Source organism: Suncus etruscus, chromosome 8, assembly GCF_024139225.1.
Source record: "Suncus etruscus isolate mSunEtr1 chromosome 8, mSunEtr1.pri.cur, whole genome shotgun sequence".
Taxonomy (NCBI): domain Eukaryota; kingdom Metazoa; phylum Chordata; class Mammalia; order Eulipotyphla; family Soricidae; genus Suncus; species Suncus etruscus.
In genome coordinates, this window is record NC_064855.1 from 11,762,920 (window position 1) to 11,788,567 (window position 25,648).

At 47.2% G+C, this 25,648-nt stretch overlaps 1 protein-coding gene across 4 annotated transcripts in view; it reads right to left on the minus strand.

Annotated features, from left to right (window-relative positions):
- GRAMD1B (GRAM domain containing 1B) overlaps positions 1 to 25,648 on the minus strand; it is an 82,025-nt gene that overhangs the window by 33,286 nt on the left and 23,091 nt on the right. For 3 of the 4 annotated variants that reach the window (XR_007498235.1, XR_007498234.1, XM_049777918.1), the window contains exon 1: positions 14,828 to 15,166. The exons of the other annotated variant lie outside the window; for it this stretch is intronic. Coding sequence is in view for 1 of the 3 variants with exons in the window: in XM_049777918.1 (XP_049633875.1) it covers positions 14,828 to 14,886 (59 nt within the window). In the remaining 2 variants the exon portion in view is untranslated. Of the gene's footprint in view, positions 1 to 14,827; positions 15,167 to 25,648 lie in introns of those variants that run through there. 4 annotated transcript variants of the gene reach the window in all.

Genomic DNA, 25,648 nt, shown 5'->3' on the forward strand with positions numbered 1-25,648 from the left:
GCTGGACTATGGCATCACATGACTTCCCAACAATGAGAGAGGGGAGAGAGAGAGAGACAGAAGAACAGAAAGAAGAAAAAGTGAGAAAGTCTGTAGAAATAATACAGGGGAGGGAGAGAGAGAGAGGGAGAGAGAGAGGGAGAGAGAGAGAGGGAGAGAGGGAAAGAGAAAGAGAAAGAAAGAAAGAAAGAAGAAAGAAGAAAGAAAGAAAGAAAGAAAGAAAAAAGAAAGAAAGAAAGAAAGAAAAGAAAGAAAGAAAGAAAGAAAGGAAGAAGGAAGAAGAAGGAAGGAAGGAAGAAGGAAGGAAGGAAGGAAGGAAGGAAGGAAGGAAGGAAGGAAGGAAGGAAGAAGGAAGGAAGGAAGAAGAAGAAGAGGAAAGAAAGAAAAGAAAGAAGAAGAAAGAAAGAGAAGAAGAAAGAAGAAAGAAAGAAGAAAGAAAGAAAGAAAGAAAGAAAGAAAGAAAGAAAGAAAGAAAGAAAGAAAGAAAGAAAGAAAGAAAGAAAGAAAGAAAGAAAGATCTGCAGAAATAAATATAGGGAGGTACAGAAAGACCAAGGCCCCCCACCCAGCAGACCACAGCCCAGCACTGGGAACCATCCAGGACCCGAGGCAACTCTGTCCCAGGTTGCTCCCAGCGAGCCGGGAACACTGTCATTTGAATGGACATCAATTGTAGCTCTGCTCCGGAACCATTTGCAATGAAAACCATGGCCTTTTCAGCAGAACCTAGGGATGCTGAGCTGAGAGGAAGGGAAGGAGACCAAGTCCAAAACAAGTGAGTTGGGGACCACTGGAGACATGACAAGGAGGATAGAGATTGGCTTCAGGTGCTGGGAGAAGTTAGAGTCACTGTGATTTTTCTGTACTTTCTCCCCAGATCTCTTGACTCACCTTAATTATCACACCTACACCTGATGTCCATGGCAAATCCTCAGCATGTAGCACGGGGCCCTGGCTGGACTAGGAGGGGATCTGGGGAGCCCCTGAGAGCACCCACAGCTGTCCTGCTGCCCAGGGTCATAGGTACTCCTGGGCCAACTGCAACCCACAGTCAAAATATGCGAAGCCTGAAACTCCCTTCCAGGGTTACACAAGCCCTGACGCCAATGGGCTCAGAAGTTCAAGGGTGTGGACAGCCCTAAGCAAGCACATGGCATCTCAGATAGGATGAACTCACAGCTCAGTTCTTGTCCTTCCTTTCCTTAAGAGACATCTGTGCATGGGAAGCCCTATCCAGGGTGGAAAGCAAGTATATCCCTTGCTGAGCTCTGAATAAGCACTGGTCATTGGGGAGTTGCCTACAAGGCTGAAATTCCAACTCACTCCACCTCTCCCAGATTGTGGGACTGTCACCCTCCATGACCAGATGTCCACAAGGGTCCCTCTAGACCCCCAATGATGGGGAACTTTCCCTTTCTATGTCAGTCATCACCAACTTCCAGGGCTCTGGCCTCCCTCAGCTCTGTGCTCTGAAACTGACCATCAGCTGCACTCCAGTTCTCTCTCTCTCTCTCTCTCTCTCTCTCTCTTCTCCTTCTCTCTTCTCTCTCCTCTCTCTCTCTCTCTCTCTCGCATGCAAACGCTCTCACTCTCTGCCTTCTTCCTCCTTCAGTCACTGCATCCTGTCTGGCTACCATGGCACACTGTCCTTCCCCAAGGGCAACCATGCCCTACATTGCTCAAGCCAGCTTTTACTTTTTAGGAGTTCAAACCTGGGAAGCAGAAGACCCCAATGTCAGCCCCATGAGTGACTATCAAGCCCCTCAGGTCCCAAAGCAAGTGGTATTTTTCCTTCCTCCCAATTCCAGCTCTGTAGCTTGTACCCAATATCATCACCCTGGTTGTAGCTGGGACAGTGTCTTCCTGTCACTCCTATATATATATATGTATATGTATATATATATATATGTATATGTATATGTATATATTTTGGGGGTCACACCCAACAGTGCTCAAGGGTTATTCCTGACTCTATGCTCAGAAATTACTCCTGGCAGGCTCGGGGGATCATATGGGATGCCGGGATTCAAACCACTGACCTTCTGCATGCAAGGTAAATGCCCTACCTCCATGCTATCTCTCTGGCCACTGTCCCTCCACTGTTGAGCCTCTATAGCCCATCAACTCTTTCTACTGAGCTTCTTTTCCCAGTAAAGCAAGATAATTATCATGGGATCAAACTTATTTAGAAAGGTGAGAGGAGACAGAGCAGAAAGATATGTGTGTTATAGTGCGGTAAGTGCAGTTAGAGAAATAACTACACTGAAAACTATCATAACAATGTGAATGAATGAGGGAAAAAGAAAGCCTGTCTCGAGTACAGGTGTGGGTGGGGTGGGGAGGAGGGAGATCTGGGAAATTGGTGGTGGGAATCCTGCACTGGTGAAGGGGGGTGTTCTTTACATGACTGTAATCATACAACTACAATTATATTTGTAATCACGGTGTTTAAATAAAGATAATTAAAAAAAAAAGATATATGTGTTAAAGAGAGAACACAGGCTTCTCCTGAATGGCAAAGGCAAACAAAGAGAAAGAAGCAAGCGAGATACATGGTTGAGGGAGAACACAGGTTTGAAGAGCCAGAGCAAACCCTCTAGTGAGGGAATTGAGTACTCAGACCTCCCATGTCCACGGGCCTCAGGGCTCTTGCCTAAGAGCTTTTCTCCCAAGTGGCCTCCTTTACCCCCTTCTTTGCCACGAAATCCTCAGAACAGAATCCAAACAGAATCTTCCGGACAGAAAATAGGAATACTGGCTGTGTTTGCTTTCAATGTTTTTTTTTTTCTCTTCATCCTATTCAAGAGTTTTAGTCCTACTGCCTTCTCATTCTCCTCTCCAGCCTTTCAGAACATTCATGGCCCAGAGGGGTAGAGTTCTTGTCCTCCAGGTTTTCCTACAAGAGTTCTGTTCATGTCTCCAACTCCATCAAGTCCTACCTTTTCTCAATGTTTGTTTGTTTTTTGTTTTGTTTTCAAAATCTCCATGGATAAAAGCATTAGAGTACTTCTGCCTGATTTTAATCTACGGACTCCTGGGGTACACCCTTTTGTATCTCCTGGGCCCAGTGTGACTCTCTAGATCCTACATGCTCACCCCCAAAGGTTGGTGGAATCTGTAGCATATGAAAAAGTTTCCATAAGATGATTCCTGGAATTGTATATAAAAGTGTTTCCTTAGGATTGTTCTGTGACTTTTGCCCCACCTAACCCTTCCAGGTGGGGCGCTGTGGAGTTGGGAATAAATAGCTGGAGGGACAGGAGTTAAGGGTCCTTCTGGGAAAAGCTGCTGGCTGCAGGAGGATTCTTTGGCTCTCCTTGCCCGATCTTTTAAACCCTATCGTTCTGGTCTGTGTGGATTATTATTTGCTGCGGATAAATATTTCCAAGGTCTTCCCCCGAAAGGGGACAAGGGGATGGGAAGTAATTTCTCATTCTGGGGACTGTTCTTGGATTCACAAATACCCAGCCAAGATAACAGCGAAGATATCTTGCAGAATCAAATCTCATCCCAAGGGCACCAGGGATCTAAGAGCTTCTTAGTTTTTATGGGATTATGCATGAGGCCCTGGGTTTGATTCCCATAAAATCACCACCACTTCAAGCACAACCTTCTCTAGGAGATGCCTTTATATACATGATTTAAACAAACCCCAATATCATGAAACTCGTAAGTCTGTATCCCCAACCTACTAATAAGAACGAAAATAAGGAAGACTAAGGAAGGTTTTTTTTGTACTGGAATAAGGAAGGCTAAGGAAGTTTTTTTTGTACTGGAATAGGCCAAGCAATTATTAAATGTTATCCCACCTAATATCCTCAAACAACCTATGATGTATTCATGATTATTGTAAGTTTTTTTTATTCATGTGATCCAGATGAATTATGACAAATTGAGTGATAGACCTAAGTTACACAGATAGTAAAACAGGATAAAGCCTTGTAATGATAGTTTGTCCTCAAAACCAAGAATTCAAAATTCATTTGTTGGGGAATATATAGAAGTCTGGATAAGAAAGAAGGATCAGGAAGAAATGAAGGAAGGAAGGAAGGAAGGAAGGAAGGAAGGAAGGAAGGAAGGAAGGAAGGAAGGAAGGAAGGAAGGAATCTACTTCCTGGCCTAGGCCTTAAATTTGCTGTTAACATGAATTCTTTAGACAATTCATTGGCATTTTCAACCATCCTATCCTCTGGTGATAAAATCAAAACTATAGTGTAGAGGTTCCTTAATGACCTGACTCAATGTTGTCCCAGGAAACTCCTGCTCTAACCATGGGGACATCCCTAGGCCTTGGTACCATGCCCTCTCTTACCACACAGCATGGTAGTCTTGTCCTCTGAAATTTTCTTCTCTGGGCCTCCCAATCAACACTGAAATTTCTATTGAAGACTTGGTCAGTCCAGTACCCATAAAACTTGACCTGGCCCAAGCTCTCCCTCTACTTGAACTCTTAACTGTACAAGAAAAAAAATACTTGGAGCTACAGTTCTAACTTGGCAAAAGATCCCTTGAACTGAAGCCATTTGTAGTATAGAATCCCATATATATAGTATGGATTCCCAATACTAACTGCACATCAGTATCCTACAACTTTCGATATTTTCCTGAGCAAGTAAAATCACTTCCTATGTGTCTCATAACACAAGGTGTTGTCTTTCAAACAAACTAGGAGACATCATTTCTCAGACTCTGCCACCATGAACAGACAATGCCAGGGTTTTAAGTGGTTCTTTTTGGGGGAGTAGAAGAGGTGGAGCTTTGGGCCATAGTGCCTGACAGTACACAGGGCTTACTCCTGGCTCTGTGCTCTGGCTGGCTACATGCAAGATAAGTGCCTTCCCTACTGTGGCATCATGTGACCTCAGAATCTTAAGATTATAAAGCTATGAGGAGAGATGTTAGCTTTGCTGCAGAAAGGACAGGAAGACCATTATTAGAGGAGCTATGCATGGAAGTCCCTGAGTTTTGGATCCAGTCGTTCAACTCTCCACTTAATACCAAAGAAGCTTGAGAATAAAGGAGGTTGATTTCTCTGGCTGGGGGCTTTGATAATATATGTGGGGGCTGCTGTTCCACCATCATCTTCTCAGCCCCAATAGAAATCAGGGCTCATGTTCCTACTGGTGAGGAGGAGAGGTTTCTTGGGCTGGGACAGGCTAGTTGAAGTCAGACAGCAAAGTGGGGTCAGGAAGGCAGCTGAGGTCCAGAGTTTGCTCAGCTTAACAGAAGACTATGTAGTTAGATGAAACAGAAAGAAAAATGACAATGTCCCCCTCTAACAGAGAGATGCATCTCTGAGCAGTGACAAAGACTGGAAGCAGCTAGGCTGACACTAAATTTAAAGTCAGCAGGCTTGGGGGGTTATGATGGCCCCAGGGGCTGGAGCACAGACCTGACAGGCTCAGGGTGCCACAGTCTGCTCCTGGAGACCCAAGTATTGCTGAGAAAGATCCCACCTAAATAGTAAATAAGCAAGCCATGTACTACCGAAACAACTAATGGAGCCCAGAACAGAAGTTCTGCAATTCTCAATTCCCCCCAGTAACAAGACACCCACATTCCCTGGAACCTGCTGTAGGCATGTGGGGTGGCAATATCCTTGCTTGCCATCTCTGAAGGATAGGCCTGCCCATAGTGCCTCAAGACACTGCTGGATTCTTTTGCCTCAAGTTGGGGTGGCTGACGTCCTGGGGAAATGGAAAGCACAAGGGCTCTAGGTGTTTGGCTAATGTGGGACTCTCCCTCTAGCATGTGTCACTTCTGAAAGTCAAGGGCCCGGTCTGTCAGCTCTCCTCAGGATACTGCCTGCCCGGTCACCTGTCCCTCCTGAGGCATAATGGTCAGTGGCAGTTCCAGTGTTCCTCATTTGGGTCACTTGTTTGTCCTCCAAGAATCATCATTTCTGATTCAGAGGCTGCCAAATATGCACCTGCTTTGGCACCTCCTCCACCTGGTTCTGGAAGGCAGAGGCTATGACTCCTCTGTCATTCTGGGCAGCGGGTCCTGGATTCCTGGATCATATACAGTCAGATGGACCTCTACTTTCCCACACCTGGACACCATGTCTGCTTAACTGCATCCCCTAAGCCCATTCCTGGTGACCTAGATGGCATAGGCTGGCAGAGTGTGCTAGGACACTGGCAATTCTCTCTGAAAACTGCCTGGCTATTCCAGGGCATGCCAAGCCAACAGAGAGGGCAGTGGGCCAGACATACAGGGAGCCAGCTCAAACGCAGCCTTCATGTATCTCATCAGCCACTCATTGCCTGACTGTGTGGCAATGGGCTGAGAGGGAGGCCCAGATTGACAACAGGCAATTCGATCCTGCCCTCTGAACCCATTTTCCAGAAAACAATCTGTCTATTGTGTTTAATAAAAAGTAAAAGGTCGGGGCCAAAGCGATAGCACAGTGGGGAGGGTGTCTGCCTTGTATATATTTGACACAGGTTTGATCCTAGGGATCCTAAATGGTTTCCCTAAACCTGCCAGGTGTAATTTCTTAGTGCAGAGACAAGAATAAACCTTGACTGCTGCCAAAACAAAAACAAACAAAATTTAAGTTAAAAGTAGCCCAAGCCCTGATACATAATAATCCCCAAAGCCCCATGAGCTTTATTTACTAAGTTGCTCATTATTTTCTAAAAGGTTTTAGTTTCCCTCTCTGAGATGCAGGAGAAATATCCCTGCCCATCCATGCAGTGGACCAGCCCTGAAGTTACCCAAGTGTTACTCCCTTGGGTTAAAAGCAGAAGTAGGATGTTTCTGTGTCTATCCGTGGCCACACATCTCAAGAAGTGCCCATGGAGTCCAGCCAAGGGACAGTGATGGGGGTAGGTAGGAATGAGGATGAGGTTCTTGGGGTTGAAGCCACAGCCAGATTTTGAGCACCTCACTCCTACTTGCTCGGAGCAACATCTGATGGAAGTAGATTCTGTTCTCTGGGGGCCCTGAATATCTAGTAGACTAGTTTCTCAGATAGCTCTCCCCTCCCAGCCCATCACAGAGCCCCAAGTTTCATGGCCAACCCTTACTGCACAAAACAAAACCTAGGGAAGGAGCAGGCCACCTCTCATCTTCCCTCTGCCTGTAGGCAGGAACTTGTGGCAGGAAGTTCAACTGGTGTTTTTGCATAAAATTTGCCTGATACTTACATGCAGCCTTCATTGGCCAGTCTGTCCACCAATGAGGTTTCAACTCTGGATTCCTGCTGCTCACTTAGCATCCATCATCTCTGCACCCTCATAAGACAAGCCTGGGCCCAGGAGATGAGCAGGACACCCTAACTAAAGCTGGGGGGATGGTTCATATTTACAACCCTGCAGTATCCCTCAGCTCCTCATGGTTCCTCCTCCTTAGAAAGGAAAGCACAAGAAACTACATGAGCTAGAAGAAATCTTTCCAACCTGCTTCACTCTAGCTGAAACATTTCCAGGTTGGCCTGCTCTTTTCCAGACAAATTAAAACCAATTATGTGACAGAAGATCCCTTCAGTCTATTGCTCACACTGTTAGGGATGGGAAGCTCAGGATCATGGACACCAAGTGTCCACCAAGGAATTAAAAGGCAGCTAGCATCTCACAGCCTGTCCAAGCTCGGGCTTGGTGACTAACCCCTCTCAATCTCACCTGATAGACACATCATCCAAGATGCCGAAGGATGAGCATGTCCAATGTCTCGGTTTGTCCCAGGTCCCAGCCCTTCTCTGAAGGGACTGACAGCTGCTTTTCCCCTCTCTGTCCTCCCCAAGATGCCTGGCAACTTCTAGGAGAGATGCTCAGGTGCAGAGGGCATGGTGGATCTCAATGCCCAGCCAGGTTGGCAACAGGAAGTATTTCACAAGCAAGCAGGTACCCACAATGTCTTTGCTTCTCAGAGAACTTCTTCCAGTGCCAATGACACCTCCTTGCCCAGCAAGAAACAGGCCTCTCTCACCTGCTTTCCAAGGCTAGACTTTGAGGGGAACATTTCCCTTTCTTCTCCAGTTTGCTGAAATCCCATGAAGACCTTCCTGCACCCAGTTGCTAGGTGAAATGCTAAAGCTATCTGGGGCCTGAAATTTGGAACTAAAAAACTGAAGCCAGAGGACTGCCTAGTTGATCACTGGCATATACAAGCAGAAACCTCCAAGGAGTCTGGGGTTCCTGACCCTTCTCCCCATAGACACTCACAAAACCCATCTACTCTGCACTCTGTCCTTTACTGGTCTTCATTATATTCAAACACTCATGGAAGTGTAGACTCAACAAGTATATCCTATGGCCAACAAGCCCATTGGCCCCTCCCCTCCTTTCTCATCTGCTTCAAGCATTTCTGGAAAGTTAAAAAAATTTTTTGAAAGAGGTTGAAGATAGCAGTGCCTATCCCAAATTTCTGGAGCCAGTGACTCATCACTAAAGTGCCAGCATATCAAGGCTGATTTAAGACCAGCAGGGCAGGATCCCTTGGTATGGGGGCAAGTTCTAGATGTTGATTTTTCTCATTAAGCAGTAGATGTAACACTGAAGTCACATCTTGCTTGGATTGTCTTGGGCCAAGGAAAGCAGAACTAGGTTTCAACTCTCCTGGAGTGTGGGTCCAGAGAGTGATGGGAGAGACACTAAGATCAGGCTGCAGCGGCAGTGACAGGTGCCATCAGCGGACGGCCCAGCCTCTGTCCAGTCAACTAACTTCTCTGCTCCCTGCAGCTTCTGTTCGGAATTCAATCCAGGAACAAGCATGACAAACACTATTTTTCATTCCCATGGAGACCAGGGCCTACAACAGAACCAGGACTCCATGCCCAAAATGCCAAAATAGCCTGACCCACTTTTCCCTTCAAAAACAAAATTAGTTTATTTGGGTTCTTCCAGGGCTCCTGTTATCTCTATGGGCAGCTGAGGAGGACCAGATGGAGATGGCCTCTGAAAGTGCTAAGAATGCCTAAGGAACCATGGGAGAAATCTCTTCTTTCTTCTCTCTCTCTCTCATACTCTCTCTCTCTCTCTCTCTCTCTCTCTCTCTCTCTCTCTCTCTCTCTCTCTCTCTCTCTCTCTCTCTCACACACACACACACACACACACTCGGAATTCATTCTGCTTCCTGTCTGCTCCTTTCCTTTACTTCTTCTCATCCTCTTCCTCCCTCTTGCAAACTTGACCAGTTCTGCTCCCTGACCACACCAAACTCATTTCTGCCCAGGACTATCTTGGATTCATGGCTTTGGGTTAAAATTCAACTCTAAGAGCTTTAAATCCAGTTCCTTTTCAAACCTTGGGTCAAAGTGACATGTCCCTGGGGGCAGTGGCCTGAACTCTCTGGCCTTCATCCATCATAATCACTTCACAATGCTGTTGTTTCTCTCCTTTCTGGCACCAAAGAGGAGCTGAAGTCCCCTGGGGTTTGATGTCCCTGGTTGTTCAGCACTGGACTGACCATTTCCAGCATCTCCAATAAGGACAATGTCTGGTCCCAAGTGGACTCACACATCAAGCTGTGAGAACAATGGAATGAACTCTCTGAAAGCCACTCAATCACCCTGTCAGACATTCCTTTTTGAGCTGCCCTGAGTCTGCTTCCTGTCAGACTTGCTCATTCATTCTTTCTCTGACTTCTTCATCCAGGAGAACTAAACTATAACCTTAGATTCAAATTCTTCTGCAGGCTGATTTTTCATTAGTCTAGATATCCAAGTACTGAATTTCAGTCCCTGTCTGTCATCTCTCCTTGGGAAACATCACTTTATCATTCTAGATTATCCAAACTTCTGGTCTGTGTCAAAAAGAATTCTAACCTAGCTTTTGCCAGGATGAGAGGTCAAATCCTTTCAAAATAACCGAATTAGGAGGCCAGAGCCATAGTTCAGAGAGTAGGGCACTGGCCTTGCCTTCGGCTGACCTGAATTCTATCCCTGGAATCCCGTAAAGTCCTCTGAGCCCTGCCAGAAGTGATCCCTGAGTGCGCATAGTAACGATTTCTAAGCCCTGAGCACCACTAGATGTGGCTCAAAAATCCAGCAAAAGCAACAACAGCAACAAGATGATGACACTCAGCTATCGTAGGATGCTCCTCCAAAGTGAGGTGATAGAGGGCCGGAGAGAGAGCACAACAGTAGGGCATTTGCCTTGCATGCAGCCAACCTGGGAGGGTCCTGGTTCGATTCCTGGCACCCATAAGGTCCCCCAGTCTGCCATGCGTGATTTCTGAGAGCAGAGTCAGGAGTAACCCCTGAGCAGTGCTCAATCAATTAATTAATCAACAAATAAGAGGGTTTTTTTAAAGTGAGGTGATGGAAAGATAACAGAAATGAGGGCAGGACAGTATGTCCTTCATGGGAAGCGTGATGCTACAGGGACACAGGAGAGGGTAGAAGCACTATGACAATGACAGAGAGAAGCGGTCACTCTGGATGAGAACTGGGTGCTGGAAGGATGTAAAGCGATACAACGTGTGATACCCTTGCAGTAACGCTATTGCAAACCATGGTGCCTAAAAGAAAAAAGGAAAAAAATGTCTGCCAGAGAGGCAGGCTGGTGTGCACAGGAGGGAAACTGGGGTCACTGATAGAAGGAAGTGGTGGACACTGTGAAGGAAGTGGTGCTCAAACACCGCACCCCAGAAACTCAATGATCAACTGTATTTCTGTCATTCACGGTCATTCAACAAATCAAAAAGGTGGAAGGTGGCCACAGGAGCCCAGAGGGAAATCTGGGGAGTTCCACTGAGCAGAACTTTCAACTGCTACACTCCCCTTGCAGTGAGAGATGTTGCCACTGGGGAGGGCAGTGAATTCACACTGCCACCCACAGCCCATGTGCCATGCCAGGTGACACCTGGGCATCTCCCAGCTGACAGAGACAAAACATGTGACGAGTACCTGCCATCAGGGGCTCCCGCCATGTCACTGTGGATGGGCAGGGCAGGAAGGACAAGCCCTGAATGCACGCTCCCCTCTAACACACACAGGGCTCAGGAATAGGCAGCAGAGGGCATAGAGGAGTGCAGCTGGGAGTCTCAAGGTACAGCAAACCTGAGATGCAGAGACTCAGATTTAAAGCAGGTAAAGGATCTGGCTAGACAGGAGATCCATCTGGTTTCCCCACAAATTCTGAGGCCCCACCTGTCCTTTGCTTGGGCCACCTAGTGGTGAACTGGAAGCTGCAAGGCCAAGCTCAGGGGTGCTCATGGAAAAGAGGGGGGGGCAGAGGGGGAAATAAAAGGCCCCCTGTACTTAGTCCCTAAGACCCAATGTCAATGTGCTCAGCGAGCAGCCAACCCTGACTGACTTAGAAATCTAAAAGGAACAGAAGAAGGTTTGAGAACATGAGAATCAGCCCCTTTGAAATGAAAAAGGTACTTAGGCGGCCAAACCTCTGCCTTCCTGGGATATTCAGGACTAACCCCAGAGTTTCTTTCTCCTTACAAACTCCCTGATGAGCCTTCGAAGATGGAAATGGAAACATCTCTTATAAGGCTCCTGAAACCTTTTTTATTTTTGCCTTTTGGGGTGCTGGGAATCAAAGCCAGGATCTCATCTACGTACTGTCCCCTAGTTCCTTATTAGCACATTTCAAAGAGAAATATAGCTCCCCCTGACATTATTCTCCACCTGCTAGAACTTCTCTGTTCCTGCCCTCTTGCCTTGGCAGGAATAAACCTGCTTCTTCAAACCTGCTTCATTTTAAAATCACTGTTCCTGGGGCCAGAGCAATAGCCCAGCAGGGAGGGCATGTGCCTTGCACGTGGCCCATCTGGGTTTGATCCCTGGCATCACTTATGGTCCACCCCAAAGCCTGCCAGGAGTAATTTCTGAGCACAGAACTAGGAGTAAGCCCTGAGTGCTACTGGGTGTGACCCAAAGCAAACAAATAAACAAACAAAAAAATCACTGTTCCTACCTCTTCACTAAGTCTTGACTGAGGTCAGATCCTGAGTGATGAAAAACCTGTTCATGAAAGGTACAATTCATTTAACTTTGGGCATGGGTAAACTTGAGGGCTGACTGCATTTTGTGTCTTCCAAACCCAGGTCATATTTCTGCACCCCCCTCGCAGTCCAAGGAGAAATCCAATTCCTTCTCTGCAAGCTGGGTCTGCAAGGCTCACAGAGCAAGGACAAAATTCAAGGTGAGTCAGGGGTCTTTTCTTGCCTCTGACAGAATTCCAGGTCATCTTAAACTCCCTGCAACTGCGCTTCCCAGAAATAATTGTGATGCTGCAGAGAAGTAGCCTGATGAGCCCAGAATAGAGCAGAACCATCACTTAGTGCCTTGGAAATCGGTGCAAACATATATTTTTGGAGTCATCTCCTGAATCAAGGGGAGATGCGGGATTAGTCATGGATCTCTGACGACTCTCCCAACTACTGCCTGCTAAGAGAGAGGAGGGTGTGCAGGCAAACGCATCCCTGCAGGGGATGCCCCAGCTCCTTCCTCTCTACCAAACTCAAGCAACCATCCTTGACTTTCTAGGATGTTGCATGCATAGCTCTGGGCCAGCTGTGCAGTCACACTGGAGAGTATCTCTGACCTCAAGAGGTTAAGTCTTTAGCAAATGTTTTTCCTCCTTCTAGACCAAACCTTTGTTCCTTGGACTCTCTCTATCCAAGGCCATCCATCACCTAAAAGACTACAGGAACATTGGATTGATCCTTTCTGGCCCACAACCTGAAGCAGAGAGAGGACCATGTGTTCAGCAAAGATCGCAGGCAACCTCTCACTTTTCCAAAGAGGCTTCAGAAAGACAATAATCAAAATGTCCCAAACAAGAGTGAATTTGGGGTGAACAAAGATATGAAAACCCAAGACCAAAGCTAAGAACAGTTTTCACTTTTTTTGGTGTTTGGGCCATATTTGGCAGTGCTAGCGCACACACACACACACACACACACACACACACACACACACGCACACGCGCGCGCGCATGCATGCTTGCTGCCGCCTGCCTTTTACACTTTACTCTTTGCTCTGCACACAGAAATTACTCCTGGTAGGCTCCGGGGACCATATAGGATGCTGGGGATCAAACTCGGATTGGCCACATGCAAGGCAAATGCCCTAAGAACTGAGCCATCGCTTCAGCCCCAATTTTTTGCTTTCTTTGTTTTGTTTTGGGGCCACACCCAGTGACACTCAGGGGTTACTCCTGGCTATGTGCTCAGAAATCGATCCTTGCTTGGGGGACAATATGGGATGCCGGGGGATCGAACCGCAGTCCATCCTAGGCTAGTGCCAGCAAGGCAGACACCTTACTGCTCCATGCCACTGCTTCAGCCATTTTTAAGTGGCTGCAAAAGAAATAAATAAACAAAGCAAAAGAATACCTTGTGGTATAAAAATTCTACAAAATGGGCCTTTCAGAGCCCAGTTTCCCTAGACACACAATGAGGCTAGAGCGTTCATGGCTGGTCCCTGGCCTCCGAAGACCAAGGCAGAGGTGAGCCACTGGGACACAGCGTCCCACTCTGTCTGAAGTGTCTCCTATCCGGTCCTGCCCAGAAACAGACCAATCTGTCCTGTATGACCTTGAAAAGATCTTTCTGACAACTTGGAAGCTCCCTGACCAGTAGGAAAGTATTTTTATTTCCCAGAGTTCCCCAGAGTCATAACCTGCATGCTCACTTTGCACTCATCTGGTCCCAACTTCCACTTCGCCTTGCCTCCTTCCAAGGTGCATCCTGGCCCTAATTTCTCTCTCTAACTAGTGAAATGTTCTCCAAGCAATCATGCCTGTCACTGGAGTCTAGCTAAAGCAGGAGCAAAGGCAAGGGGACAGACATTTGTAGGGGCGCTCCAGAAGCAGTTTCCTAGCAAAACTCACCCTCTATCTTCCAGCCCTGGGTTCATAGTTGGCCCAATCCTCAGCGAAAACCTGCTCCCATCTCCGCCCCCTTCAGTTGCCCCAGTCAAGCTCACAAGAAGGAACAATGCTTTGGGGTGCGATGGGGAGGAAGACCCAGTCACTGGGTATCTATCTTCTGAAAACATATGGCACATCTCTGAGTCCAACGCCAGAGACTCAAACCATTCTATCCCCTCGAGCAAGAACTGGCATCTCCCCTGCTCACCTGCTTCCATGGGCCACATTACTCTAGGTCCACGTGTACCCACTGACCCCAAGGGGCAGTCTCTATGGAAAAGCCACCTATATCTGGCCACTCTGCTTCCCCAGAGCCCAGTCTACCTCTCACTCCCCCACCCATGGACACCCCAGAGTTGAACTAGTGGGCGGAGAAGCACCCAGCAGCACATGGTCTGACTACACGTACCCCCCAGCGGCTCTATCTGGCTCTCCGTGACGCATCACTAATTCATCCCTCTGCCCATCGGGCTCCGAGTTAGAGGGATCTGGGATCTGCTGGCTGAGGGGACCCCATCTTCCCAATGCCCCACCCTGGCCTATCCCTCAGTATCCTAGCCAGGGCTCCAGCCAGGGCTCCTCTAGAAAGGGAGAAGAGGTGGGGGGTGGGGTGGGGGGGTGTGTGCGATTAGCCAAGCGAGAAGAGAAAAGCCAGTGGCTCCTGCCGCATGATGTCAGCTCCCCAGCACGGAACAGAAGCAAACAACATGGACTCCGGATACACTTGGCTTCTCCTGGCAGCCCCGAGCCGCCCAGGCCAGCTGGGGAAAGCATCCAGCTCGACAGATGGGTGCTCATGGGAGGCCCCAGGGTCCCAGCAGAGGCACGGCTTCCCCCCAATCCCTCCACCACCTACCCCCAAGAGACAAAGATAAACTGACACACCATCTCTCTCTTTCCCTCACGCTGTCAGACACACACACAGACACAGACACATACACACAGACATAGACACACACACACACATGCATACACCAGCACAAGTGAGCACTAACCTGGACGCCATTGGGAACGGTAGTGGAGTGCAGTGCAGTGCAGGGAGGAACTCATTCATTCACGCACTTGGCAGTGGGGGTGGGGGTGGGAGCGGGACCTTGGGGTGCACCAGGGCACCCACCACCTTCAAGACCATCCTACGGCCTCAGGGCTTACTGTGAAGGGACTGGGGGCTGCTCGAAGCAGGGGGAAGCTTCCTTTCTCTGCCGTTTTCTTTCAAAGGGCTCTGGAATTTGAAGCATGGCTTCCCTGCCTTGATTTTCCTCCCCCCCCCCCACTGCCACCCCACTACCACACCTCCCTCTCTGTGGCTCTTCCCTGGCGTGGTCCTGGGAACCAGCAGATCAACCCGAGCCGGAGACCCTTGCGTGCACCTCTCTCTCTCTCTCTTCTCTCTCTCTCTCTCTCTCTCTCTCTCTCTCTCCCTCTCCCTCCCTCTCTCCCTCCCTCTCTCTCCCTCTCTCTCTCTCCTCTCTCCTCTCTCTCTTCTCTCCTCTTTCTCCCTCTCCTCTCTCTCTCTTCTCTAGTCCTGACTCCCTCACACAGCTGTTCCCTAGCTCCTACACGCACGCGCAGACATACTCAGACATGCACCCTGCTAGCGCCCATACACACACACACACACACACACACACACATGCACACGCGCACACACACGCACACATATGCATACACGCTTGCTGCCGCCTGCCACTTTACATAATGCAACTCTCGGGTGCAGCCGGCTTGCCAGCTCTCAATTATTCATGCCAGCTCGGGAGGACAGAGCAGCAAGTCCTGCAGGCACTTTTCCTCATGTACCCCAAACCCGACAGAACACCAGATGAGGCTCCCAAGAGACTCAGCTCCCTGCACCGCCACCAATTATTTCCCAGGTGTTGCACATGAGGTCAACCTGTGTCGAGACAGAATCTCTAAATCAAAACACAAGCACCAGGCTGGAAATAGAGCTGCTTGCGGTGTGACAGCCACTCTCGGGGCTGGAGAGCCAAGGAAAATGAGGGGGAAAGTTGCTGGAGGGAGACCTGAGGCTGTGGAGGAGGAAGTGGGGATCACCTCTTTCCCCTCATCGCCACTCAAAGGCAGAGGAGGAGCAGAATTGTACAAGGCAGAGCAAAATCACACAACTCATGCCAAGCACAGAGGCTCATCTGAGAGCCACGATGGCCTCTCCAATCACTGAGTCTCTCTTTTTCCCTCTCTCGTCCATGCTGAAATGGTGCCCCCAAATTCAGTCTGTCCCATAGAGACATTTTATTCAGCTACAGGACTGGACCTGCAAAAATCTAGGCCTGTATGGCTCGCAAAGCACTTTCATTCGACTTCAATGCTTTAAACTTTATTTATTGATTCATTGGTTGTTGGGCCACACCAAGCAGTGCTCAGAAATTACTATTGGCTCTGCACTCAGAAATTATCCCTGGCAGGCTGGGGGTCTATATGTGTGCTGGGAATCAAACCAGGTCCCTACTGCATCGACCGCATGCTATGCCATCTCTCCAACCCTTCAACTTCACTGCTTTAAGGAACCTTGTTGCAGGTTCCAGAACTCCCAACAAGCAAGCCACTCTCTCCTTGTGAGGACAAACTCTGGATGGCCATTGCTATCTCCTCAGGAGAGGCCAAAGAGGACAGAACTAATGCCCAAAGTTCCGGTGCTTTTTGAGCTTCTGTCACCTTCTGTCCGATTCTGAGGGGGCAGGTCTGTGAGGGGCCAAGGTCAGTTTTTCTAAGCAGCTTTTAGACACCCTGTGCTGCCACCACACAGACCACCAAAGGCAGGCCAGGGTCTGTGACTGGCATATCATAAAAAGCCCTTCTGGGACTGGCTCCATCTAGGCCTGGGGTTAACATGGCTGCCGTGTGGGTTGTTACCTGGAGGGATTCTGGCTCCAGAGATGGGTATGTGGGTGCTATTTTTACAAAGACCCACAGTCTCAGATCTCCCCCTACACACTGGCCTAATCCCTTGCAATGACTTCCTGGTCCTCCTGTCTCTGACCCTGGATGGCAGAGTCACAGCCACACTTCAAAGAAGTTTTGCTCAGGTAGCATTTGGCTACTTGCAATAGCAGGCAGAGACCTGGCCTTGCACACAGGTGACGTGGGTTCAATCCTGGCCCCAGACCCAGTTCTCTGAGCCCCACCAGGAGTGATCCCTGAGTGCAGAGGCAGGAGGGAGACCTCAGCATTGTTGGGTGTGGTTCCTTCCCCCCAAAAAAGGAAAGTTGGCTCTTTCTCCCACACTATGATGACACTTCACAGCACAAAGCACCAACCCAGTTGTAGGCAGAGCTGCCCTTTTTGCTGCTCTCAGCTACCAGGGACGGGATGGGGTGGGAGGGAGCCTTCATGGGCGTAGGAGACTAGAGTGCGGCCATCCGCACCGGGAACAGCATAGGAAGCAATGAACTGCTCCCTGCCCTGACTGTCCTGTCCTCATTAAGAATAAGGGTTTGCGGACACAGCCGACTGACCAGCGCCCTCCTTCTGCCTCCCAGCTCTTTTCATCTGTGTGCCCTTGTGCCTCTGGGAAGATAATGCTGCCTCTTCAGGGATTTTGCTCCTTCTCTTACCACCTGCGAAATCCACATTTCCCCTAAAACCACTCTGCAGAGGCCTCATCTAGCTTTGAGCATCATGGCTGAAAAGATGGGAGATGAGGCATATGTGTCATTGAATGCTGGTTCTCCCATAGTCTTTGTAAACTAGGGGCCTTCCTATCCCTCAGGGGGGCTCAAGAATCCCCAGGAACACACACGATAGTTCTTGAAGTAGGACAAAAATAAATGTATTGCTGGGGATCAAAGCCAGACATTCACACGCAGGAGGCACGGACTCTACCACACTAGAGTTCTCTCCTTAGTCCAACTTTAGACTTTTTTTTAAGGCTACACCCGGTGATCCTCAGGGGTTACTCCTGGCTCTGCACTCAGGAATCACACCTAATGGTGCTCAGGGGGCCACATGGGACGTTGGGAATCAAACCCAGATTGGCCACATGCAAGGCAAATGCCCCACCTGCTGCGCTACTGCTCTAGCCTCAGCTTCAGATGTGACTTAATATCTCCCTTGCCCCAATTCTGCTCAGAAGGCCCCACCAGCGATTTTCCACCAATAGGACTATGAGTTCAATGTTAGGGGGTGAAGACGTGATGCTGCTCAGGTCCTTCCTGTGGTTCTAGGGATAGCCAGACCACCCTGGGCAGTGTCAGGGACGTCTCTAGGACCACAGCTGGCAAGACTTGGGAGTCCCAAGGGATGCACTCTGTGATGTTTGAGGAACCTTGTGGTGCCAGGGATCAACGTGGATTGGGTACCTGCCAGGCATGGGCTCTAATCATTGTATTATTATCTTCTGGTCCCAGATTTTCAAGGAATTGAAAGTACTGGATTGTAGAAGCACTGACAGGCAAGTGTATATCACAAGCTTTATGTCATAACACAAATCCTTTCTGTATAAATAAAGGTAACTATCAATGTGATTGAGATTAGCACAAACCAGTTATTTCTGAAAGAAAAAAAAATAAACCAACACAAGATCTCTTCAGTGCTGAGGCAAGCATTCAAAAACCTTCACCGGAGTTGGAATCTCAGATAAGCCAGGTCCTTGGGGTAGATAAGGTTCATGGGTACATCTTCCCCACGCACCCAAGTGTACTCTGCTGGCTCCTCCCAAACCGAATCACCAAAACAGTAAGAAAATGGCAGAGCCAGAGAATCTGAGACTCTGAACATAAAGACACTGTTGTAAAATATGAGCCTATTTTTCATGATGAGCAGCTGTTTGCACAAGCGACAGGAAACCAGCATTATCTCAACAACAGCAGAAAGTCCTTTCTTGGTGCAATATAATCTGCTCAATTCCGGTGCCGAATGAGCCAACCAATAAATAACCTGAGAAACAGGTGCTGGTCACCGCCATTTTTTTTTTCTTTTTGGCCACACCTGGCAGTACTCTGCGGTTCATTCCTGGCTCTGCATTCAGGAGTCACTTCCTGGCAGGCTCAAGGCACCCTGTGGGATGCCAAGGATTGAATCTGGATCAGCCACATGCAAGGCAAATGTCCTACCCTCTATGCTATGGCTCTGGCCCTACATCCCAGATTTCTGAGAAGGAAACTAAGAGGCAGAAGGTTTCACTCTTTCTTACAATGCCACAAGACTTGCGTGCACCTAGCAGGCCCAACCTGCTCTTCACCAACAGAAGGGAGACAGTGCTCGAAGGCACGGCTGTTCCACTCAGGGGTGACATTTGATTGCTCCCTTTATCCTTCTGGGTTCCAGAACAGGCTCAGTGGTCAGCCACGGGGAGGGGACAGCACAGAGCCAGATGCCTTTAGGAAACCCTGCACAGAACCCCTTGGTGTCTATGAGCAGCTCATCTATTCTTGGTGCCAGGCTCCTTTATTGTCTGGATGTTAATGAACTTAGGAAGTCAGGGTAAAAATACACACTGCTTCAAGGATCATATCTTTGCCTTAAAGATACTAAAACACTAGTTTCTACATGTAGAAGAAAAGAAGATTCATGGTTTTCTGTGTAGAAGCTAAACCACTTTCTAAAGAGTGAGAGTGAGAAAGCAAGGGAGGGAGAGGGAGAGGAAGAGAGAGAGAGAGAAACACCTGCACATCTAATCAAACCATATTGTCCATTCAACACAACAATCCAGACTCTAGTCATGAGAAATAAAGAGGACATTATGGGGAGGAAGTGATGACCGGAAGTGATCTTCCACATCGCTCTTCTTAACCACATCAGAATTTGTAGAATCATGGCAAACACTAGGCAGGACTAAACCTGATTCATTAGAAACATCCTCCCCATTCTGCACCATCACCTTGGAGAGAAGGTTCCTGAAATATGTGTGTGGAGTAAATCAAAGAAGGCCAAGGAAGAGAAATCTAACACTCACTGTGTGCCCAGCCCATATTTTATAGACTTATTTTCTTCAGAAACTTTTCTTGAACTTTGCAAATGAGTAAACCAGGTCTAGAGAATTGTCCTTACTCAAGTCCACATAGTTCCAAAGTCTTGTTTTCATCCCCTGTGGTACTAAAAAACCTTTCCCGGGTTAATGCACTTAGGGCATATACTGGTGACAATCATAATATTACACTCAATTCAAAATCTCCCTGAATGACCTTCAACAAATGAATGGCTAAAGAAACTGTGGTACCTATACACTATGGAATACTATGCAGTCATCAGAAAAGATGAAGTTATAAAATTTTCCTATGCATGGATGGACATGGAAACTATTAGGCTGAGTGTAATAAGTCAGAGGGAGAGAGAGACACACAGAATAGTCTCATTCATCTATGGGTCTTAAGAAAAATAAAAGACATTATTGTAATAATATTCAGAGACAAGAGAGATGAGGGATGGATGGACCAGCTTGAGATATAAAGCTCACCACAAAGAGTGGTGAGTGGAGTTAGAGAAATAACTACACTAACAACTATCGTGATAATGTTAATGAGTGAGAGAAATGGAATTTCTGTTTTGAATACAAGCAGGGGATGGGGGAGGAGAGAGATGGGGGCGTTGGTGGTGGGAAAGTTGCACTGGTGAAGGGGGGGGGTGTTCTTTTTATGACTGAAGCCCAACTACAAACATGTTTGTAATCATGATGTTTAAATAAAGATAAAAGAATATCTCCCTGAAGGAGGGTATTAAGTTATTTCTACTCCGGCCAGTTTTCCCTTCACTGTGCCTCAGTACTGAGTCTATTCTTTGTCTTCCTTCACTGGAAAGGTACAGCAAACTAGGCCCACCAACACCTCAGTGGTCTTTTTCTGGCATTCAAGGCCATAGCTGACAACACTTCTGAAATGTTCTAGGGCCAGTGATGGCTAACCTTTTTGAGCCCGAGTGCCCAAACTGCCACACAAAACCAAAGATTTCCTCGAAGTGCCAGCACGTCACTTAAACCTTAATAACAAGATTTTAGTTTCTAAAAACTCTTTATAGATTTTATAAATTTATAAATTGCGGACCTTCCCGAGTGCCAGCTGCAAGGCCTTCTCGTGCCACTGCTGGCACGCGTGCCATAGGTATCTAAACCATTCACTGGGGCCACAGTCAGGGACTCTCTAAGGAGCTCTAATCCGGAAGGAGTTTATTTATTTTTTCTCTCCTGGGGTGCTTCAATCCTAAAGGTAGTGTCTGTGTCCTCTGTCTATTATACTTTTCATTCTTGCATTGTCCACAGTATTTGTTCCTGATTTTTTCTTTTTTTTTTGGTTTTTGGTTTTTGGGCCACACCCGGTGATGCTCAGGGGTTACTCCTGGCTATGCACTCAGAAGTCGCTCCTGGCTTGGGAGACCATATGGGACACCAGGGGATCGAACCGAGGTCCATCCAAGGCTAGTGCAGGCAAGGCAGGCATCTTACCTCTAGCTCCAACCGCCCGGCCCCTGTTCCTGATTTTTTTTTTTTTTTTTTTTTTTTTTGGTTTTTGGGCCACACCGGCGGTGCTCAGGGGTTACTCCTGGCTGTCTGCTCAGAAATAGCTCCTGGCAGGCACGGGGGACCATACGGGACACCGGGATTCGAACCCACCACCTTAGGTTCTGGATCGGCTGCTTCAAGGCAAACACTGCTGTACTATCTCTCCGGGCCCTGTTCCTGATTTTTTAACATGACCATTTCTCGTCTGATCAGGGTAGGTTGTCTTCTTGAGTGAACACTCTCTGATGTACTACAGGAATGAAAGAGAAGAAGCTTAGATGAATGGTCTGCTCTTGGATTGCTCAGTAATAATCAGATGCAGAACCACATCCAGAACATTTCAGGAGCCTCAGAGGCACCTTTTCATACAGTGAATAGGTATTCTTTCATGTCATCCTCAGATCAGTGAACTTTGCCAAGGAGAAGATGGAGAAAACTCAGAGATTCCATCACTGCTCCAGATTACATAGCTGGAGAAACCAGGCTGGGCCTTCTGAGTCACACTGTGGCCAGAAGGGAGCAGGAAGGAAGGAAGCAGAAGTGAAAACACAGAAAGGCAACAGCCTTTTCCAAAGCTTGGAAGCAAGGGACTGGAGTGATAACATAACAGTAAGGCATTTGCCTTACTGGGACAGACCGGGGTTCAATTCCTGGCATCCCATATGGTCCCCCAAGCCCACCAGGAACAATTTCTGAATGCAGAGTCAGAAGTAACCCCTGAGAGCTGCCGGGTATGGTCCGAAAACAAGCAAGCAAACAAACAAAATCAAAGTCTGGAAACAAAGAAAGAGTGAAAGGAAAAATGAGATGGGGGTCTTCTAAATCAGTGCCTTGCACTGCATGTTTTTAGCAGGTACAAGAATGCCCTCATTCTTTCCAGAACCAGATACTATCCATAACTTTGCACCCAACAACCAATAACACAAGAGAACTGTTTGCCCTTCGATTTCTACACTTTGAGTTCTTCTACTCAGGCTTCACTGGATGGAGGCTGGGGCCAAGGTGCCCAAATGAGCATATTGATTGCTTTTGACCCAGCTGCAACCCAAGAGCACTCATGAATACTGCATCTCTCACATGACGGCAGCGGTGATGTCTATGTAATTAAAACCTGAAGGAAACACAGCCGTAAGGATGAGGGAAGATGGAGCTGAGGATCCGGAGGATCATTTTAATTGCTCCCCTCTTCACCATAACCAATACCATCACTGAACCAGTGCCACCCTCCTTGATTTGGATTTTACCAAATGCAGACCAGGAGCATAAATAGAACCTAGCCTGGCTGCCCTACTGAGACACTGAGCTTGCTAAGCTATACTGAGCTCTTTTATGACCAAAATTCACCTCAAGGGCTGGAGCAGTGGCACAAGCAATAAGGCATCTGCCTTGCCCGAGATAGCATAGGGCGGACCGAGGTTTGATCCCCCAGCATCCCATATGGTCCCCCCAAGCCAGGAGTGATTTATGAACGCATAGCCAGGGGTAACCCCTGAGTGTCACCAGGTGTGGTCCCAAAAACAAAAACAAACAAACAAAAAACAAATTTCATTTCAAGGAGGAAAGACATTGAAATTGCCCCTGGCAGGCTCGGGAGAACATATGGGATGCGGGGAAGGGATCTTTCCTGTTTTGGCCATGTGCAAGGCAAATGCTTTACCGCTGTGCTATCTCTTCAGCCCCAATCCTCTTAATTATAATTATATACATATTGGTAAATATATAAGTTGTGCAACCATCACCTTGATAGTGGTAGAAACATAACCACACTTTCTTCTTAAAGAGGTATAGTTGACACAGCTGACCCAGGACGAATGTGGGTTTGATTTCCAGCATCCCATATGGTACCCTGAGCCAGGAGTGATTTCTTTTTTTTTAATTATCTTTATTTAAACACCGTGATTACAAATATAATTGTACTTGTATGATTACAGTCCTGTAAAGAACAATGGAGTGATTTCTGAGTAGAAAGTCAGGAGTAAGCCCTGAACACTGCTGGGTGTGGCCCAAAAACTTTAAAAATTAAAAAAAAAATTTCCCCAAGTTGAGAAACAGACACTGAGATCCAAAAGGCCCAAAGTGTCCCAGAACAAAAAAAGGGGGGTATAGTTGACATATATATGTACATAAGTCATAAGCTCAATATTAGCAATTCTAAAAAAAACTCATGTAGTTCTCAGGCAGGATTTCTAGGTCAAAACAGAAAGAATATAAACATCCCAAAGGCCCATTTAACAAAAAGAAGAATAAAGAACCACTTCAATACAGAAATGTGTGAGCCAAAGTGAGAAAGTATTGTACATTAACAATCAAAAAAATCAGAAAATAAAAACATAAAAATAAGAAGGAAAGACATTGAATGGAGGAGAAGGTCAGATGTGAAATAATGGGGAGATAAGGGCCAATGGGACTCAGGTGCATTGGTGGTCTTAAGGATGAACAGAACTAAATATCCACGCCATAGAGTCAAAAACACTGATATCATAAGACCCAAAAACTTTAACAACTTATGAAGTTGTTAAAAACTATAACAAACTTATAAAGGTGCCTGTTATGATGGCAGGCAGAGGCAGGAGGTGGTGGCATGGTATACACACACACACACACACACACACACACACACACACACACACACACACACACACACATTGGTTTGGGTCACACCCAGCAGCGCTCAGGCGTTACTCCTAGCTCTATGCTCAGAAATCGCTCCTGGCAGGCTCAAGGGACCATATGGGATGCCGGGATTCGAACCACCTACCTTCTGCATGCAAGGCAAATGCCTTATGTCCATGCTATCTCTCCAGCCCCGTAAAAGTATATTTTAAAATTTTATTCCACCATGCACACCAGCTCTTAAATCTTGTAACCTCACCCAAATAGGACAATGGACTATGAGCATCAACCTTTTCACTCCAAAATATTCCAACCGTCAAGCCTAGATTTTTCAATCAACTACATCACCACGGAATGCTCAATGGCCTACATGGTGTATCCCCATCTCTGCTGCACTTCAGGGCCACCAGGGAGTCTATTCAACTCTCAGCATGCAGATGACACCTGCCCCAGTCACAGCTGAGTGGATGGGTGAGAGATAGGTAAAAGCGTTTTCTAAGAATCCCCTGGTGACTGCAATACACAGCAAAAGCACAGGCAAAACCGGACCTCCCAATGTCCACTGTCCTTCTCAAGCAGGGCAATGATTTCTAAAAGTATACTCATAGGAATGATATTTTACAGAAATTTTCTTTTAATTCAGGACTCTTCCTTCTTTTTAATTATTTCCCAAGAACCCCTCAGTATTCATGTGAAGCTCTTGTTCCAAGTAGTTTATAAAGCATGTAGATTATGGAAGGTTTAGAATTTAGACTAGATTATGGAGGGTCATATGATGTTTAATTTCATTATTCTAGTCTTGCAGATGGGCAATTGAGCCAGAGAGATTATGAACAGGCCTACAAATGTATTCAGTGCACCAGGGATTTAGGTTATTCATGGGAAAAGACCCCTCTCAGGTCATCTTCCCCCATTCCCATCTTTGGATTTTAATTCAACAATTACATTGGCTATAGTCCTCTGGATTTGAAAAGTGCCATTGGAAAGAGAAGATAAGCTCAGGCAAGTATCTCTGGTGATATTCTGTAATGTTAGAGAGAACAGATATTCCTTCTATCCATGTATCTTGACAACTGAAGTGGGTGCTTAGTGGCCAAAGTCTCCTGGTTTGGTCCAGAACTCTCCAGTTGCACCCGAGACAGCATCTGCTCTACAAGATGGTGGCCATGAGGGAGACAAGGGGGGAGACGAGAAGTCCAGACACAATGACTTCTTTGTGAAATGTTCCCTTAGGTACAAAGCCCCATCATCATAGCCACTGGAAGGAAGAGCTGCCCCTGGATATCATAGGAGATCCTCTCTGGGGATTGCTATCACCATTCAGTAGCCTAAGTTAAGAGTGTCCCCTCCTGGCAAACAGACCCCATGGCTAGTCCTTGAGAGAACAAAAGACTGGCACATTGGAGAGAACTCTACTGGGTTATCCCAGAACTAGAGCTTCCCAGGGGATTGGCCAAGTGCCCTGCATGTATATCAGTGTTTCTTTTCTCTGCCCAACCTGGTTCCCTCTTACCTATAAGCTGGTTCCCCAATCAGCCTGCTGCTGACAACCCCAAGTCTTTGTGGGGTCTCTTTCCAATTTAAGATGTGTACAAATTACTAATAAAAAATATGTGTGAACAGGGAGGTACCAAGACATGTGGCTATAGTTTAAGAAAAGACGGAGTTGGGCAGAGTGATAGGAACAGCTGGTAGAGCACTTGTTCTACAGTGGCCAACCTGGGTTCCATTCCTGGCATCCCAGGTGGTCCTC